The following is an 18231-nucleotide window of genomic DNA, read 5'->3' on the forward strand; positions in this document are numbered from 1 at the left end:
TGGGGCTTGATAACTCGGTCCAATGCCTCATTTCCTTCTAAGTTGAGCCCTTAATCACCGGTTTGATGACTCTAACCAGCCTTGGGCTATAAAAGACGGTCAATGTCTTCTAATGCTCGCAATGGCTCCAAATAAAACCGGGAAAATGCTCCAAATCTGCAAATTCCTATAAAATACTACCAAAACTACGAAAATACTAGAAAACACATATTAATAATAAAAGTGGCTCGAAAGAGCCAAAAATACTCTTAATTATGACCAAAAAACAGAAGTAAATCACTATATAAAATAGACATATCATTACAACATCATTATTCCAAAAATTAACATTATATGATAATTCCCTAAAACATCCATTTCTATTGCCAAGACAATATTTCGTCATAAACAGAGATATTTCTCATGCATTAGCAATTTAACATACACATGTTCTTATATTTGAAATTGAAAGGCTATGAAACTCAAATCACATTGTGAGAGTTGTTTGACTTTTTTGGTAACACATTTTTTGTACCTTAAATTCGACATTTTAACCAAAATGTGGTCAGGTTTGGTCAAGGGTTCTAGATCTAAACCACTATACCTCCATGCCGTTGTTTTTTATAAGAAAAATTACTCTTGCGCAACAGCAATCGATAGAGGATCCAATTTTCTCCCTCCTCTCCTTTTTTAAACCTTGGGGATGGTTCTGGTTAGATTCTTCATTTTTTTTCCCCTAAAATAGGAATTTTAGATCTGGGACTACTGAATCCTAAGTACTTTTATGGATTTGATGTTAAATTCAAATTTTATAACCAATACAACGACGGTTAGAGTTGTGGTGGTAGTAATCGAAGATACATTTACACTGGTGTGGTAAACAATGAAAATAGAATAAACAGTGGTGGTGTAAACAGCTATAGTAGTTTTGGGTGGTGGTGCAAACAATGGTAGTGGGGTTGCTTATTTGTGACTACGAACAATAATTGCTAATTGGTAAAGGAAACTAGTTTAATGGATAAGGTGGATTACAGTCTATTATCATTCTTTAACACACTTTCCTTTTGTATACACCCGGTTTACACTAATATTAGTATATATCGAGCAATATAAGGGTAACTTTTAGGTAATTTAGGGTAATTTTTTGCCTTTTTTTTAGTAACTTAAACATAATATAATTCTTTATATAAATATACAACAAGAAAAGTTTTATAAACGTAATTTAATTACATTCAACCACTAATAATTGATTTTTAGTCATTTAAAATGTGATTCTTTATTAATAAAATGTAGATAATTTTTATTTATATTGGGTTACTTTTATGCATATTAGGATAACTTTTATTCATTTTAGGGGTAACTTTTAATTATTTTAGGCTATCTTTATAATTGATGTACAATAATTATTGTACACCCGATTTATTTAAAAGTTTGTGTATTTATTTACCAAAATAAAGAGTGTCAACTAATAAAGAACGAACGAGCCCCATTTTCTCCTCTTAAAAAGAGAAACATGTGTTTTACCCATAAAGAACAAAGTATCAATTTTGAGGAGATTTCTCTTCAACAATTAATGAAAAATCTCCTTCCATTCTCCTCCCATCCATTTCTCTCACTCCCACACTAAAACAATGGAAAATGCCTTAGTTTCTTTTTCTTATCACTCCACCCCACCCCCCACATTCTCCCCAATCCAAACACACTACAGAGAAATAAATCTTACAATTATGCAATGAAAAATCTAAACAACCTGAAATGATAACAGTGGAAGTATCAAATAACTGAAATAAGATGGTTGGCTAACAAAACACATATTTATACATAGATATTATGGTACTGCTGTTTGCAAAAGAATGAGAAAAAATTGTAATAGTAGTCTAACGCTAGAAAATTACTTGGATAGTAAAATAAGAGGGAAAGGAAGGGGAGGGATATAGGAGGAAGAGGAAGGAAGAGAAAGGTGGAGAGGTGGAGTTCATTTTCCTTTCGAATTCCAGTTTTGAAGAGAGAGTGTTTATTAAAGAGAGGAAATATGGACCTCTCCCTCTCCCTCAGCTTCTTTCGTCCAACCCCTTATCCTGTTAATCTGTTATCCATACAAGGGAACTTATTCGTGTCAATCTAACTCATCAAGTTTGACTTCATATTGTTCGCCTGTTGAGAGTATTTTTACAGCCACTGTACTTCTTTCCCACTCAGATTTTCCGATCAATATTAAGCGCTGAGCATTTATTCGTGCAGCTCGTTTAAATACCCTGAAAAATGTAGGATATCAACACTCAGCAACTTAAGAATTTAAAACACTTTTCAAACCTTCAAATATAAATTTCTGATTCATTATGAAGAATAAAAATGACAGCCATTAAACAAATCAAAGTAATTGCTTACCACTTCATCGGCTTGCTCTCCAACACCAAATCAACACTCTGACCTTTTCCTCTAAGAGTAGAAGCAACTAATGCTGCTGCACCTTGAAGTTCAGGATCAAGTGAGCATATTATGTTGTTGACCTCGAGGCCAAGTTCTGGAAGAAGGCTTTTCTCCTTAAGCAGCTGAGCAAAATATCCAGGGCACAACATGCAGTAAAATTGTGAAAATAGATAATGCTGGGAGATAGTAACCAGAGTATGGGCTAAGGGCTTAAGATGTAAACAGGTTAACCTGTTTTAGGATAAGAAGTTGATATGACTATAAGCGACAAATATAATACTTACCAAAACAAGGTAATTAAAAAACCTTAACATTACATTTTGGTGCCAGGAAGAAAGAGTGAAATGCAATTAACCACAAGTTACTGCAACCAATTTTGCAGACCCTAACTGAAGGCGGAAAATATGGTTGTGTCCACCAAAATTTTTATTATGCATGGTTTAAAAACAGACAGCCAAAATAGGGTAATTTGAAAGAAAAGTAAAATGAAGTAAAATTATTAGTAAAAGAAATGAGGGAGAAAGCTGAAAGTATATATTCTCAGTTCTATCTTCCCATTCAACACCCAGACCAACATGTATAGAGGTGAAATTCACGTTGTTCTAATTTCGGGTCAATTCATTGCCATAACTGGATAATGAATCACTCAATTAGTTCGTTTGTTGTTCAGTGACTCAGTGAGGGTTAATTTGATAATAAATCATTACTTAGTAATTACTTTTCATTTTTCAGATATGGTTGGGTCTAAATTTGATTCGCCAAAGTTGGGATGATGTCAGGAATTCAGGTACAAGCTGGGGTTTTGAGTCAAGTAATTGGTAGTTAGGTTAGAAAAGTTTGGAAAACCTTGCGAGTAAAGTTTCCTTAATTTACTTTGCAACTAATAAAAAACCAAACAAGCAATACCAGATATTGGACTGTAGCTAGTATACAGCTACTTTATATGAACAGATGAACTCTATTAATGTCTGTAAAAAAATTATCAAATCAACAAAATCACAAGGAAAATGCTTACTTCCATAATGACTGCATCACCGAATCCAAAACCGCAGGCTGGAACATCATCACCTCCGAATGTAGATAGCAGTCTATCATAACGTCCTCCACCACAAATGGCTCGTAACACTCCCTTTCTATCAAAGCCCTGGATGATAGAAAAATGAATGTTTTTTTTTCAAGGAACTCCACTGCAAATGAAACAATAATAACAATAACAATAACAATAACAATAACAATAACAATAACAATAACAATAATAATAATAATAATAATAATAATAATAATAATAATACTAACTAATTTGAGACATCCAAGCAAGATAAGGAACAAACAACACAAAATAATGTTTAATGACAGTGCGATTATCAAGGAAACCCTGTCACAACCCTGGAAAATCGAATTAAAAGAAGCAAAACATCAGTTGGGTGACTAGGGTCATAGGTGGTATGTGCACAAGAAAACTGCAACCCACTGCTGCTTGCGTTACTTTACCAACAAGCAATCAATAACTCATTAATCCCTCAAGAAATCATCTGAACCAACTTTCACGGGAATTACACTGTTTAAATGCCATTGTTAAGTTCATGATCACCTTAATGTGCTGATTAGTTGAACTAGGCATATACCAGACCTTATTACTGCATACCTCATTATCAATGAGCATTTTGGTTCTACTATGCACGTCAATTCTAATTTAGACTTGAGATATTCTATGTATTGATGACTTTATCCAAACAAGTCATTTACAATCTTTACATAGCTTAACTTTGGCCAGAATTTGCCCATATTTTGTGTAATTTTACCATAAAGCATAGAAGCCAAATTTATACACCCTTTTCCACCGGTATAATCCTATAAGAAGAGTCAAATGAACAAGCTATGACCCTACACTAGTTACCCAGCAGTAGAATTTACTGCTACTAGTTCCTACCTACAGCACATCCATGCAGAAAATATGCCCTTACTTCGATACAAGATTGAGGCCTTACTGCCTTAGCCAACAGCTTTGCATTAGTATATTGTACATGCTTTTACTTATTAAACTCGATATCTGAAGGAATAGACCAGTCACAATCCTCAAATTACATCCAAATAAAGAACAAAATCAATCAATTGTACATTTCGAGACAAGTGAAGTAGTTGCATACATAGAGGGAAAAAATTTTACATCAACTATTGTGGGTAACTAAAGGCAAAGCCACAGAACTTACAAGTTTCACAAATTCATTCAATTGTCCAAAGAAATAAAATTGACCAAATTATATTGAAGCATATACTACCTCCGATTTTTTTAGTTGCAACTTTGAAATATTTTATCTCTCTCAAATAATACCTCAAAGTTGCAACTAAAAAAAATCGGAGGTAGTATATTTAGCAAATGGGCAACGATATGGCAACAAGGCGGCAATATCTAAAGAAAGCAAGACACTAAAATATTACAAGTTCTATATAAATGGAAACAAAGATAATGTTTATTAAAATTATAGAGCCAATAAGAACCAAATACAGCAAATACCTCAAACACAATGCCAGTATAATAGGCCAGACCACGGACAATGGATGCATCAAACTGGATCCAGTTAGAATAACCAAATTTCTCAGCAAGAGCAAAAAGTTGTTTAAGTTCACAAACAACTTGACCAGAAGTTCCAAGTTTCTCTGCATTTATCATGAGCAGTGTCACAAAGACATATATAAAATCATCCTATAATAAAGCCATGATATATCCATAAAAATTTATCAGGATTCAGAAATGTTAAATATCTAATCCGTGGAAATTGACACTCCAGGTAGCCAAAGCCATATGATGGCTAAGGCTTCCTCCCGGCAATCCAAATGACCCAACTTAATCACCCAACCTGTATCAAAAATCGGATGATCCAAATTGACCTAAAGATCAAATATGACTGAAATCAATACATGTCCCATAATAAGCTGACCCAACAAAACTGGACAACCTCCTAATTCAAAAATGACCTGAACTGAACCGGAACAACCCATTTTCAACCAACTCATAAATTTCTTCTTAACTATAAATTTTGTCATTACAAGCACTGCAAATTTCCTTTCTTTTCTTCTTTTAGTTTCCTCTCCTCAAGGTTTTATCTAATATCCTTTACACAGCTCAAAATTATACTACCTCTGTCTTCATAAGTTCTACTCAATTTCTATTTTCATATGTATTTCTAAGTTCTGCTCACTTTTTTATTTTTTATTCTGAGGGGATTTTACTCACTTTTACTGCATTCCATTTATGTCAACGTTTTATTCATATTTGTCATCTTCCATTCCAATTTTTGTCACCCACTTATATTTAATAATTATCATACTCTATCACTTTCTTCCTAAAAGCAAAAGTACCCACATGAGTGGTCCCCTATTGAGTTCACCTTAGTTTCTGCTGCGATTGTAACTACTCATGAAAATGGAGGTAGTAATACACACCATGTAAGGTTTCAAAAAAAAAAAATACACACCGTGTAAGTATGGCATCAAGTAAAATATCAAAAGCAATATACATGATTCGGTAGTTTCAGGATTTCATTGCAATTGGTTGATCACATTTCTTTACATATTGTAAATCTATTTTGGGAAATTTTTAGGACATTTATTTTTACAGTACCTATTTGCATTGATTAATTAATCATGCTCTAAGTAATGTAAAGACTTTTGCAGGACCAATGAAGCATAATTCAAGGTATGAGTATCTGACCAATATTCTAAGGAGTACAACTTAAACATTGAATCAATACTTTTAATAGCCCTAAAAAGAGACAAAACCTTTACATATATAGTCATACAGGTGGCTAACCTTCCAACTTCGTTAAAGACTTGATAGAAAGGACCTCCAGCAGTTCCTTAATTGCTTCATCAGACATTCCAATAGACTTCAACTCTTTCTTTATCTCGTCAAGAGGGATCTTTTCAAGCTGTTAGTCAAATTTTACAAAGAAGGAACTTAAGCATGAAAACTCATAATTTGGAAAATCAAATAATTAAATTCCTAAAATTCTTACATACGCCACAAGACTGGATCCCTTATTAGGCAAAAGGCAGAGCAAAATTGGTATCATTTAAAAGTAATCTTCACAAATCATGAAATTTGTTGGAATAAAAAACAATACTCCCTCCTTTTTTAAAAAATGTTACAATTGTGAGTGCACGGAGTTTTAGGGACTTTCATATAATAATCTGTTAGTGGGGTAGGTAGGATAACAAAAAATTGTAAGAAAAGATAGTGGATTTTTTTTTTTTTTTTTTTTTTTTTTGATAAGTAAAGGGATGTGAGAGGGAGTGAGGAGTTGAGGACAATTGAAGGAGTGAGAAATGATAAAGTAAGAGAGAGTGGGGACCATTGGTGGATAACGTGTTATTATTAAAATGTACTTCCTCCGTTTTTTAATACTTGTAACACACCCCTTTTCACGATATTTAAGAAAAGTGGGTCTCATGTGATTTAAAACAATTGAAATGGAGAGAGATAGTTAAGAGTATAATTTAGTGGGCCATGAGCCCATGAGATTATAATAAGGATAATAGTATAACTTTAGACATAAAATACTTTCCAATTATAGTGTGTTGCAACTATTGTGACATTTCCATTTTAGGGAAGTGTTGCAACTATAAAAAAACGGAGGAAGTAAGAGATTTCCAAAAGAGGAAGTGAGTCATTTAAAAAATAACGTAGAGGGAGTACCATAAAACAACGTACATCATTGATTGAAAAAAATATAACTTTCAAATGACGTAAATAAAGTAGTTTTTTGCTCTTTTTTTCTCATTTTAAGAAATCTTTTTTGTTCATTTAAAATCTCATAATGAGCAACAAAAATATCAAATGAACAAAAAACTACTCTTGGGTGCACCTACCTCTATGTGCACCCGAGTGTATATTAAAGGTGTTGCAAATGATCTTACTGGTTATTATAATTAAATTTTGGAAATTTATGCATAAATTATTTGTTAGTACATGATTATATGTAATAACTCCTCTAAGTAACATTGTTACAAGGAAATAATTAGAATTGAATATTCCTTCTGTTCTCTTTGCACTTCCCTAAAATAGAAGTTTTTTTCAGTTGCAACATTACTAATTTTAGTATGCTTTCCCCACCAAAATGCCAAAACTACCCTTACTCACTTTTACTAACTGTCATAGTTACTTCCAATTAATTTTTTTGTTAACTACTATTCAGTGTACAAAAAGGCACGGCTAAGCGTTGAGGTGGTAGGCAAATAGAGTAGAGCGCCTTTTTTGCTCTAAGCGAGGTGCATTCAAAGAGGCACACATAGGCAAATTTCATTAATCGTTTATATTGTGCGCCTCACTTCAAAGAGGTGCACTAAAGGCGCAACAGGGCCTTCATTGCCTCATTACGCCATAAACCTTTTAATAAAGGAAAAATTAATAACAAAGGTCTCAACTATGGGCGATTTTCTTTAAAAGGTCTCACCTTTCAAATAACTAAGGACAATCCCAACTATAACACCTTCACAAAACAGTCCATGTTAAATCGGTAATATATTTAAATTACAATAATTTACTCTCAATTTCCCTCCTTTCACGGCATAACCCGCTCCTAGTCTTCACCCTCCACACTCCAACCACTAGTCCACCACCCCAATCGTCATCGGCCACCATCAATCTTCTTCTACCTCCAACTATCTCCTCTTATGGCATCTGAGTTGACTTAATAGACCTTGATCCATTTCACCTAATCTCTCAAGCTCACTAACCATGAAGCCCGAGCCACGGTTGCAATTCTCCTCCAAATCTTGATTTTTATATAGTAGGAGCTTTTGATTTTTGCATAATTTATGTAGTATATTGGTGGGATTTAGGGTGATAATTTTGCAGTGTGGGTTGTGGGTGGATTAGTTGGTGGTTATTTTGGGATGAGGGTAGGCTAGACGGTATGGTGGTGGTTTCATGTCTTTGTGGTGTGAGTCGATTGTTTTTTTTGTGGTGTGGCTTGTGTGGGTGGCCTGGTTGGTGGATTTGTGGGGGTGGCATAGCTTGGGTTGGTGCTTTTGAGGTTTGGGTAGGTTAGAAGGTGGTGATTTTGTGGTGGGCTAGTTGGAGGTGGCTGTTCTACCAAGGTGTAGTGTTGGTAGGAAACTTAGAGAGAAGCAGCAAAAAAAAAAAAAAAAAAAAAAAAAATGAAATAACGCCAACATGGTTTATTTAAATGGTTTAGCTGGTAAGTTCACGTCACGGACAGTTGGAAGAAATATGTACAATAGTTAGGACTGCCCTTAGTTATTTGAAAGGTGAAACCTTTTAAAGAAGACCGGAAATAGTACCTTTGTTGTTAATTTTTCCTTTAATAAATTGCTCCTATTACAACTAATCCCACCTACCATTATTAATTAACCCCTTCATACAAAAATCACGGCTTTAGAATTTTCCGCTTAAAGATGGAGGTTCAGAATTACGCATGTTAAGATGGATGTGCGGGAACACTTTAAAAGATAGAATAAAAAATGAAGTTATTTCCAAGAAAGTGGGTGTTGTAGGCATTGCAAAGAAATTAAGGGAAAATCATCTGCGTTGGTACAAAGGTGTGTAAGACGGAGACCCAAGGATGCACAAAAATTGTGATCATGGAGAGCTTAAACGAGGTAGAGGGAGACCAAAAACGAATTGCTTGGAAGAAGTTAGGAAGGACATGAAGCAAAGAATTTGCATGACAATGAGGTATTTGATCATAGAGATGGAGGAGGAAGACTTTTGTGGATAACTACACGAAATAATAACTTTTGGTTCATGTAGTTGACCCCGATTGATTGCTTGAATATCTACATCCCATCTTCTCACTCTTCATTTTCCCCAAATTAATGAAGAATCCTAGCACAATTCTTCATCAAATCAGTCAAAATCTCTGATATTCACCAAAGAAATTTTATAACAACTTTAAATTACAGCACCAATTTACAAAATTGAAAAATTATTGTGAATTTTTTGGTGTTTGATCCAAAATTCTCCAAAGATCGACGGCGACCTCAAGGAAGAAAGTACGTTTTGGGGGAAACTGGAAAGCATATTATCTACAATATTATTTTGATCTTTTTTTTTCCTTTTCTTTTTGCTCATCTATCACCATCATCATAGTCATCAATACGTCTAAGGTTTGATTTTCTCTCTCTTTTGTTTTAATGGTGACCTCTCCCGAAAGTGAGCGACGAAGGGGTAAGCAGATGATCTAAAGACGGTGTTCAAGGAGATTGAGGGGCTAATTGTAGTTGTTAAAGAAGCTATGGGCTAATTAAGGCTTAAAATTCGAAACACTATAACGGTGTACATTTATGCTATGTTACTTGGACTCGGGTACCCATGTCCAACACGGATACGTGTCCAAGTGTCTGGCTATTTTTTGAAAATTTTTAATGATTTTGAACTAAAATGAAGTGTCCGAGTGTTAAGGATCCGACATGGGTACGTAAGGTGAAATGAAGAGTTCGAGTAACATAACATTTATGTACTCCAATACACATCCAAGCACCCAAGTGCTTGCGTGGTTGTGTGAGCATATTTATGTTTACCTAATGCCGCGTGAGCTTGCCCAAGCAACAACCTAAAGGGTCATGCAACCTATTTTAACGATCAATTTGATTCGCTCTTTGTTTGTAGCCACATAAAATAGCCTTGAAACCCTATTTTCATATTTTCATATTGCCAACATCATTATCATTAAATTATTTTAAGCTTATAAATGAGAGATAAAATAATAGAGTAATAGATCTTCAATGTTTAACTACCCTCTCACTTCATTAATTCAAGTATCTATTTTCTTCTCAGTTCTCTTGTTTCATTTCTATGATATCTTTAGTTATTGTATTATTTTTTGTTTATTTGATTATGGTATCTTGTTTGGAGTGAGTTTGAGCCCCTAATATAGATTGATGTCATGAATTAGTCCCGAATCTCTAATGTAATTTGTTTGTTATATTTCTTCTCTAAAGTTGGTTTTATTATAATACTTCGACTAAAAAAGTGTTTGATGAATGTGATTAGCTCACAACAAAAATATGGTTCTTGATTGACTTTAGAACTAAAAGTAGGGAGCATCATTACAAAAGTAGCTGATAGAAGTTGATAAGAATTAATACAGAATGCAAAGTCTTTAATCAGCATGACTACAAAAGTAGGCATGATTGTATCTTATAAGAATCAATTAATTAATCAAAATAAATTATTGTTACTAGTATAGGGCACATCTATCTCGTTGGATTTAAACTGGTTTTTACAGGGTAATTATGAATTGCATTGATTTATATATGGGGATACTTATTTCTAGAACTTATATTCATAGATATATTTTATTAGCATAATTTACTCAACTCCTTATTTGATTCTACTAATTGTGATAGATACCAACCAATTGTTTAATTGAACCATACGTGTGATCAACCTCAACTTGCAATTACATATTAAGAGAACTATTTAGCTTTTACTTTTGTTGGTTGGACAAGCTCATCAAGAAAAGTTGGTCCAAAGAAAGGCAGGTGAGAGATGAAAGGAAAAATGATAACCACTCAGATCTGTCTTAAAATAAAGCAATCCACTTGCAAAATAGCCATGCTAAGATATAACTCTCAACTGACCTTGTCAATAACAATACAAACTCTTCCAAATAATTCTTCAGGTAAATTGTAGCACCTCAAAACTTCCTGCAAAACCTGAATAAAAGGAATAGACTCAACATACATACTTTGAAAAAGTATAATAAACGACTAATAGTTAACATTTGAATAAGAAGATGATGTAATATGGAAGAGAGGACAGCTAAGGAGAAATTGCAGAGAAGACTAGAAAACTGTTCCTCGCTCATCTTCAGCAAATTCAGTCAAAGACAAGTCATAATATTTGTCAAAAAAAAAAAAAAAAGTCATAATATAAGAAACCACAACCAAAATATGGAAAAATAACTGTCACAACAATTTTTCAGACTTTTAAGAAAAATTAAGAAATTACATAAACAATAAACTCAGAATGCATGATCCATAGAGTTTTTTTTTTAAAAAAGAAAAGATAAATGTACTTCCAATCTTTCACAATGTCCAAACCAGGTGACTAAGTTACAAAGAGATATAAAAATATCAGTAAGAAAAGGTTTCCAGGGATAAGCACATAAAAACCATCGACAGAACATTGACAATAAGAACATTTAATTTGAAGCAAATTAGAGAGGAGAAAGAACATTATAAATACAGAAGTACTGAAAATCTAAAAATGGGAGATCGAGAATGCATCACTTGACAGCAATGAGACCTCCATATAGGAAAACGAGCACAAGATCACACTTTACACCTAGCCAAACAAGACAATCATCATAAGCAGCTCCTATCCTTCTTATTTCTATATTGCAAGCAAATAACCTACAATTCTATAAAATCATATATCACACTTTACACATAGCCAAACAAGACAATCTTCATAAACACCTTTTACCCATTTTAGTTTTATATTGCAACAATCCTAAAAAAATCACAGTTGACTGCAACTGTAAGAACCTTATAACTTTAGATAACCTGTTACACAAAATTCCATCACCTAATAAAGAAAGATTTCTAATTTCCCATTTTGCAATAACTAATATACATACTTGAAGAAATAAACCTATTTGGGTGCCAAATCCTTTAAACCCCAATCATCAGTTTCACTTCCAATATCTCAATAGAATTCCCACAACCATACCTATCCTTCTTATTTCTATATTGCAAGCAAATAACCTACAATTCTATAAAATCATATATCACACTTTACACATAGCCAAACAAGACAATCTTCATAAACACCTTTTACCCATTTTACTTTTATATTGCAACAATTTAAAAAAAAAATCCAGTTGACTGCAACTGTAAGAACCTTATAACTTTAGATAACCTGTTACACAAAATTCCATCACCTAATAAAAGAACGATTTCAAATTTCCCATTTTGCAGTAACTAAATATACATATTTGAAGAAATAAACCTGTTTGGGTGCCAAATCCTTCAAACCCCAATCATCAGTTTCACTGGAAATATCTCAATAGAATTCCCACAACCATACCCTCCACTTCTTGCTACTCCCTCTGTTGTTTTTTTTTTCAAAGAGTTATACTTTGATCGGCACAAAGTTTTAGGTATATTAATTAGTTCAACTTTATAACTACTACTAATGTATAACTTATTATACTTAGAAAGTTGCTTGCTTTGTACTTTCAATACCAATTAACAATACTTCTATCCCCGCCCAACTAGACGGTAGTTTTATGAAAAACCTAAAAAGTCCCTTATTGGATTTGAACTGATAACTAACACCTTACCATGGCGTTATTCTTCCACGGAGTTAAAAAGGGCCCTTGTAGCCAAAACTTGAATATAATAAGATGTAAGTGGGGTTGTTGGGGTATTAAAAAATTATAAGAAAAGAAAGTGGGTTTAAGTGTTTGATATTTTATTGAAAAGTAAGGGATGTAAGAGGGAAAGAAATAACCAAAAAAGTAATAGTGGGTTTGAGTAGGGATCATGAGTGGGAAGAGAATTAAAATTAAATGAAGTAGGTTGCCAAAAAAAGGACTTGTACAATTTGTAACACTTAAAATAAAAATAATAATAATAAATAATAAATTAAAAAAAAAAACGGCCGCAGAAGGAAAGTGTAACACTTATAATAATAATAATAATGATAATAATAATAATATAAAAAAATAAAAATAAAAAGAGGAAGTACTATGTTTCCCCCTAAATATTGACATACTCAACATAATGACTGGATAACCCTACAAAATTATTAATTAAACAAACATGATCTTGGCTGTATAAAAATGTAAAACTTTAAACCTTTTAATATTTTATACAGAAAAATAAAATCAAGCCTGACCAAACATGTCAGCGTACATTTATATTTTTAAGAAGTAGAGGAGGTCAAAAGGATCGAGGTTCATAAGTGAATGAATACCTCATGAAAAGCAGTTCATACCTTCCTGCTCGAAACCTTGAATCCAACATCTGCCTCTGTTATCCCTAGTCTCTTGAAGAAGGTGACTATAGCAGAAATAAGCTCCGCCTCAGCCTATTTGCATGAAATTATAATTTAAACTTCAGCAAGAGGAAGCAGGATTCTACCAAATACATACGTCATAGCCAAAGATAAGATCAAACAAAAGACATGGTTTTGACGATGGAACTTGCAGGAGACATAGCATGAACCAATTGAATTGAAACAACTTTTGAAATAAATGGATTATTCTGGAAATGAATGAGATGTTAAATAAAATTATCATCAGATTGCCAGGGTTAGACTTATTTAGGCCTGTTACCAGTACAATATCATGAGCACAATGAGATTTATGTATCAAACCAAACAAACAGCAGTAAATAATAAAATTTACATAGATAGATTATTGAGGGTATTCTGCAGGTATTTAAGATAGCACCTCCACCAGCTTAGGATAGATGGCATTAAAGGTGCCATATTCTAGAATTTTATTGATGATATATGATGGCCCAATTTGAACTTTACAAGATCATAGCAAATGGTCCACTAACACACACATACACTTTAATATATCATGATCAACACAGTACGGTAACTTAAGGATATGTAGACAGTATAAGGAAATCAAACAAATATTAAACAAAAGGAACAAAAGCAAGCACAGTTCTAATTCTACACATCACATAAAACCTCACAGGCTTAAGAACCTGTTCTCTTCTGAAATAAAGTGTTTTGGTCTGATTATACTAAGGTGGTCTGGCAGGTTTGAATAATTATCTTTATGATGTATTGGTCTAACTAAACTTAAACTGTACATCAACACTAATGTATAACAAAGAAACATTATCAAGTAAGAACTTCTTAGATTTATCATAATCTTAAACTGTATATCAACACTAATGTATAACAAAGAAACATTATCAAGTAAGAACTTCTTAGATTTATCATAATCTTAATTTTCAAAGGTGTGAGGCACACTGAGGTGCAAAGGGTCCCTACTCCCTAGAGCTTAGGCACACGGTGAAGGCAAGCACCTTTCAAAGAAGGGGCACACCTTTTTTCTTGGAATATTTTTTCATAAAAAACCAACTAGAGAGGGGGATAAAATATTAATTACAATGAAATGAAGGTCCTCATAAAAGATAGAGAAGAGGGGGAGCTAGAAAGGGGTTCACATGACTTTTTAGCAGTTGACTCGCTGTTTTAGAGAAAGTGGGGCACATAACTAGATGAGAGTGATTGAAAGAGACTATAAAAGAGGGGGGGAGGAAAAAGTACTTTATAATTGACTTAATGGTGATGCTTCCAAATCAAATAGATCTAAAAAAATAGAGAAGAAGCAAAAGACAGATCGAGACGAGAAAAAGACAAATCGAAGAGAAAAGAATAATGAAGCAGAAAGTAGGTGAGAAAAGAAAGATGAAAAGAGAAGCAAGAAGAAACAAGAGATTACATACTTCTGATCAATAGGATGGTAGTCACCAAGAAAGTTACAATTGAAAATCGAACTTAGGATTTTAAGGAATTGTTGTTTTCCTCTTTCCTCTAATCTTTGCAGACTAATTTTGACCATAGTAAATACGTCACATGATAATTTTTTAATTTTGAAGTTTACAAAAATCTGCCACATCACCCACCCACCTTAAACCACAAATGAGAGAGGCATAGTGCCTTGCACCTAGGCTAAGGCGCTTTGGGATTGGAAATGCACCATGGCACACAAATGAACACGCCTTCAGCTTGCTTTTAAAACTAATGTCCTCTCAATGTGCACTTTCCAATTATGTAGATTTCATCTCCATCCCAAAACGATTATTTTGCAATATTCACAAACCCCGCCTTAACAAATGTTAGTATGTAAGAAGTTGATGGGTTTATCTTAATGTATATATTCAAAATATTAACTTTTTAAAATTTTACTTATAGATAATAAGGATATTGATAGTCAAATGTGCATAGACAAATTTTGTACCGTCAAAGAGATACAAGTAATCTGTGCTAGAGTGTGTAATTTTAATTAGTGAATATTTTTTCACTGATCCAAATCTAAGCTAGTCACAAGAATAAATAATAAGTTTATGAAACAAGTTGAAGAATGCAAGATCTAACATATCAAATGCTAAGTCTCTACAACGACGTAAATTAATATGTAATAAGAAAACGTTCAACCATAGTGCAACTAATCAGTGAACAATTTACTTACTAAATCTCTCCAATGAAAAACTCAAGCAGGCTCTACTTGTATCATTTCACTCACTACCTTTGGGAACACTTTACTTACTTTTTCCTAAGAAAACATAAAATAATAGGATCCCCACTTGCACCTCTCAAAAATAAATTGTACACTTTCCACTATATATATGTTGATTGTTTTTCTGTAAAATCATGCGACAGTCAAACTAGTGCAACTAATCCGCGATGAGGGAGTAATAAATCATTGAGTAAATATTACTAAAACGCAGGAATTTGCAGAAGTGATGCACACACCATAACTTCAGGAACACCAATAATATCCATATTCCACTGATAATGTTCACGGCGACGACCTCTAGTCATTCTTTCATAACGCCAACATTGTCCAATAGCAAACCATTTCAATGGCAAGGATGCAGATTTTCTGGACAGAAAAAAACATGGGGATCAAATTGTGGCTGGTGTACCTGAACACAAAAATCATAATAATAAACAAACTAATTAAACATTTTTATTTGATTACCAGCTCTAAGCACAAGCCAAAGTGAACAATGGAATAGGCATTGGAGAAACCAATAAAAATAATTGAACACTATTCCATGACAACATGACCAAATGCTCAAAAATGGCAAGTTAAGTACCCTTTCTGCAAGACTAGCCTTGCCAATGATGGAGTAAGTTCCGGCCTCAATGCAACCCGGCGATTTCCTCGATCCTCAAAACAATATAACTGCAAAACACAGATTTCAGTCAGTCTTCCATGAACAAATTGCAGTGAGCAAGTAACAATGAAAGGAAACGTATGCAAAACGGAGAATAGAAGAAGATGGAGATAGAAGGGGATAACATTAGCATCAATTCTCTAGCTTTCCAAAAGAAATGGGGTGCAGTGAGATTGACACTCATACAACAAGAGGCAATTTTGAATGCCAATTTAACGGATAACTTAAAGAACTACAATGTAGACATGAAATAACAAAAACCAAAAAAAAAACAAAAGTGTTTTCGCCCTCACTTTCCTGACGGACCCCACGCCCTATACAGACCTATGGCTGTTGAACCCTCGGTGGCTTCCTTCCAGGCACTGGTGAGCCTGGTTTTGCACCGTATTTTCCAACCAAATCATTATGTCCGGCATTGTTGAGTGTTTGTTCCAATTAAGTTTGAAATGGTTTAAGCATGCATGCTAGGTTCGCCCATGGGAGGGAGTTGTCCCCCATGTGTGCATTGTGTTTATACTATTGTGTTATAGTTTATAGTCCAAGTGTTAGGCTGGTGGTTAGTACGTTCTAATGCCATCACAATAAAATTAAATAATTTGCTGTGACGCTGATACTTGCCATAAAAATTGCTCAAAGTCATTAAATCACCCAAAAGTCGAAAACAAATCATACATTCTACTTCAATATCACATAATTCAGCAAAATAAAATAATAAAAAAAAAATACAGTTCATTTGATTTCACCATCATATAATGCAAAAGTATTTAAAATTTATTAATAAAACAATGTGAAATGATAATAAAGATGAATTTAGACGAAATACCTGGTCCCTGATTTCTTCTCCAGCTTTCCTAATAAACAACGCCTCTGATTCCAGCACCGGAAAATCAACCTCTTCAAAACCAAACAAATGCGACACCTACGATTGCAAATTGCAAATTAATGAAAACAAAATTCCACAAATTCATTGGAAAAATATTCAAAATTTCAGCTAAGAAAACCTCTCTAAAATTCTGAAACAACCAGCTTCGCAACCGCATATCCTCAGGAGGAAAATCTCTGGTTCCTTTGGGCGGATTTACATCGATTTTCTGCTGCGTTTGGGCAATCGGAGAAGGCATAATTCCGCCAGTACGTCCGGCATTTTCAGAGGAATTAGGGTTCAAAATTGACGAGGATGATAGCGAAGACAAACATCGGGTTCCGATAGAGAAGCAATGTCTGCGACGAGAGGCGAGGAGAAAGAATGCAGGCCCGTCCCTGAGGCAGGGCAGCGAAAAGAGGTCTAATTTCATACTTCAATCCTAGCATTAAAGGGTTTTGCAATACATTAGCAACCAAATTTCATTCAATTATCTCGAAAAATCACATAATTTTAGAATTCAATAATCAAATTAGGCTCATAATTTTCTTTTCTTTTGGTTATCCTAGAATTTAGAAGCAATAGTTGAGATATTCGAACCCTACGCTTAATGCACTGACAAATAAATTAGATTGTGAAATTGATATGATGATAACAAGAACAAGCAACTTACCCCAGAAGCTGCTTCAATGGCGGATATAAGTAAGATTCAACGAAGAACGTCAACTGCGTTTCAATGGATAACTGAGAGGGTCCAACGAGAATAAAATTATAGAAGTCATGACCCGCCACAGTTATAAATAGACCTGGCAATCCTGACCCAAACCCGATGACCGGACCCGAATGACCCGACCTATGACCCGAAATTGACCCAAAATCCGAATCAACCCGACCCGACCCATACCCGACCCGAAGTGGAACTGACCCGACCTTGACCCGAAACCCGAAATGACCCGACCCGAAGTTGACCCGAGACCCGAAATGACCCGACCCGAAGTTGACCCGACCTCTAACTAGAATTAATTGACCCAAATAGACTCGAAACCCAAAGTGACCCGAAC

General features: G+C 34.1%; 1 protein-coding gene across 1 annotated transcript; it reads right to left on the reverse strand.

Moving 5' to 3' along the window:
* Positions 1–1730: 1730 nt before the first annotated feature.
* On the reverse strand, positions 1731–17929 carry LOC145562397 (histidine--tRNA ligase, chloroplastic/mitochondrial-like). Its single transcript, XM_081622660.1, has 12 exons — positions 17844–17929; positions 17310–17612; positions 17132–17227; positions 16228–16316; positions 15881–16010; positions 13376–13468; positions 11014–11088; positions 6221–6338; positions 4925–5067; positions 3425–3553; positions 2368–2531; positions 1731–2234 (listed from the first exon to the last, which is right to left on the reverse strand). Exons 2-12 carry the CDS (start codon positions 17601–17603, stop codon positions 2096–2098), a joined length of 1470 nt encoding a protein of 489 aa, XP_081478786.1. The 5' UTR covers positions 17604–17612; positions 17844–17929; the 3' UTR covers positions 1731–2095.
* Between the last annotated feature and the right edge of the window lie 302 nt (positions 17930–18231).

Source organism: Chenopodium album, chromosome 10 (assembly GCF_948465745.1).
Source record: "Chenopodium album chromosome 10, dcCheAlbu1.1, whole genome shotgun sequence".
Lineage (NCBI taxonomy): Eukaryota > Viridiplantae > Streptophyta > Magnoliopsida > Caryophyllales > Amaranthaceae > Chenopodium > Chenopodium album.

Excerpts from the sequence above, each read along its gene's own strand:
- LOC145562397 (XM_081622660.1), bottom strand. The coding sequence starts at position 17,603 with ATGAAATTAGACCTCTTTTCGCTGCCCTGCCTCAGGGACGGGCCTGCA. Across the intron at positions 11,089-13,375 it reads TCAAGGTTTCGAGCAGGAAG|GTTTTGCAGGAAGTTTTGAG; the intron begins GTATGAACTGCT and ends CCTTTTATTCAG. Across the intron at positions 3,554-4,924 it reads ATACTGGCATTGTGTTTGAG|GGCTTTGATAGAAAGGGAGT; the intron begins GTATTTGCTGTA and ends TCTATCATCCAG.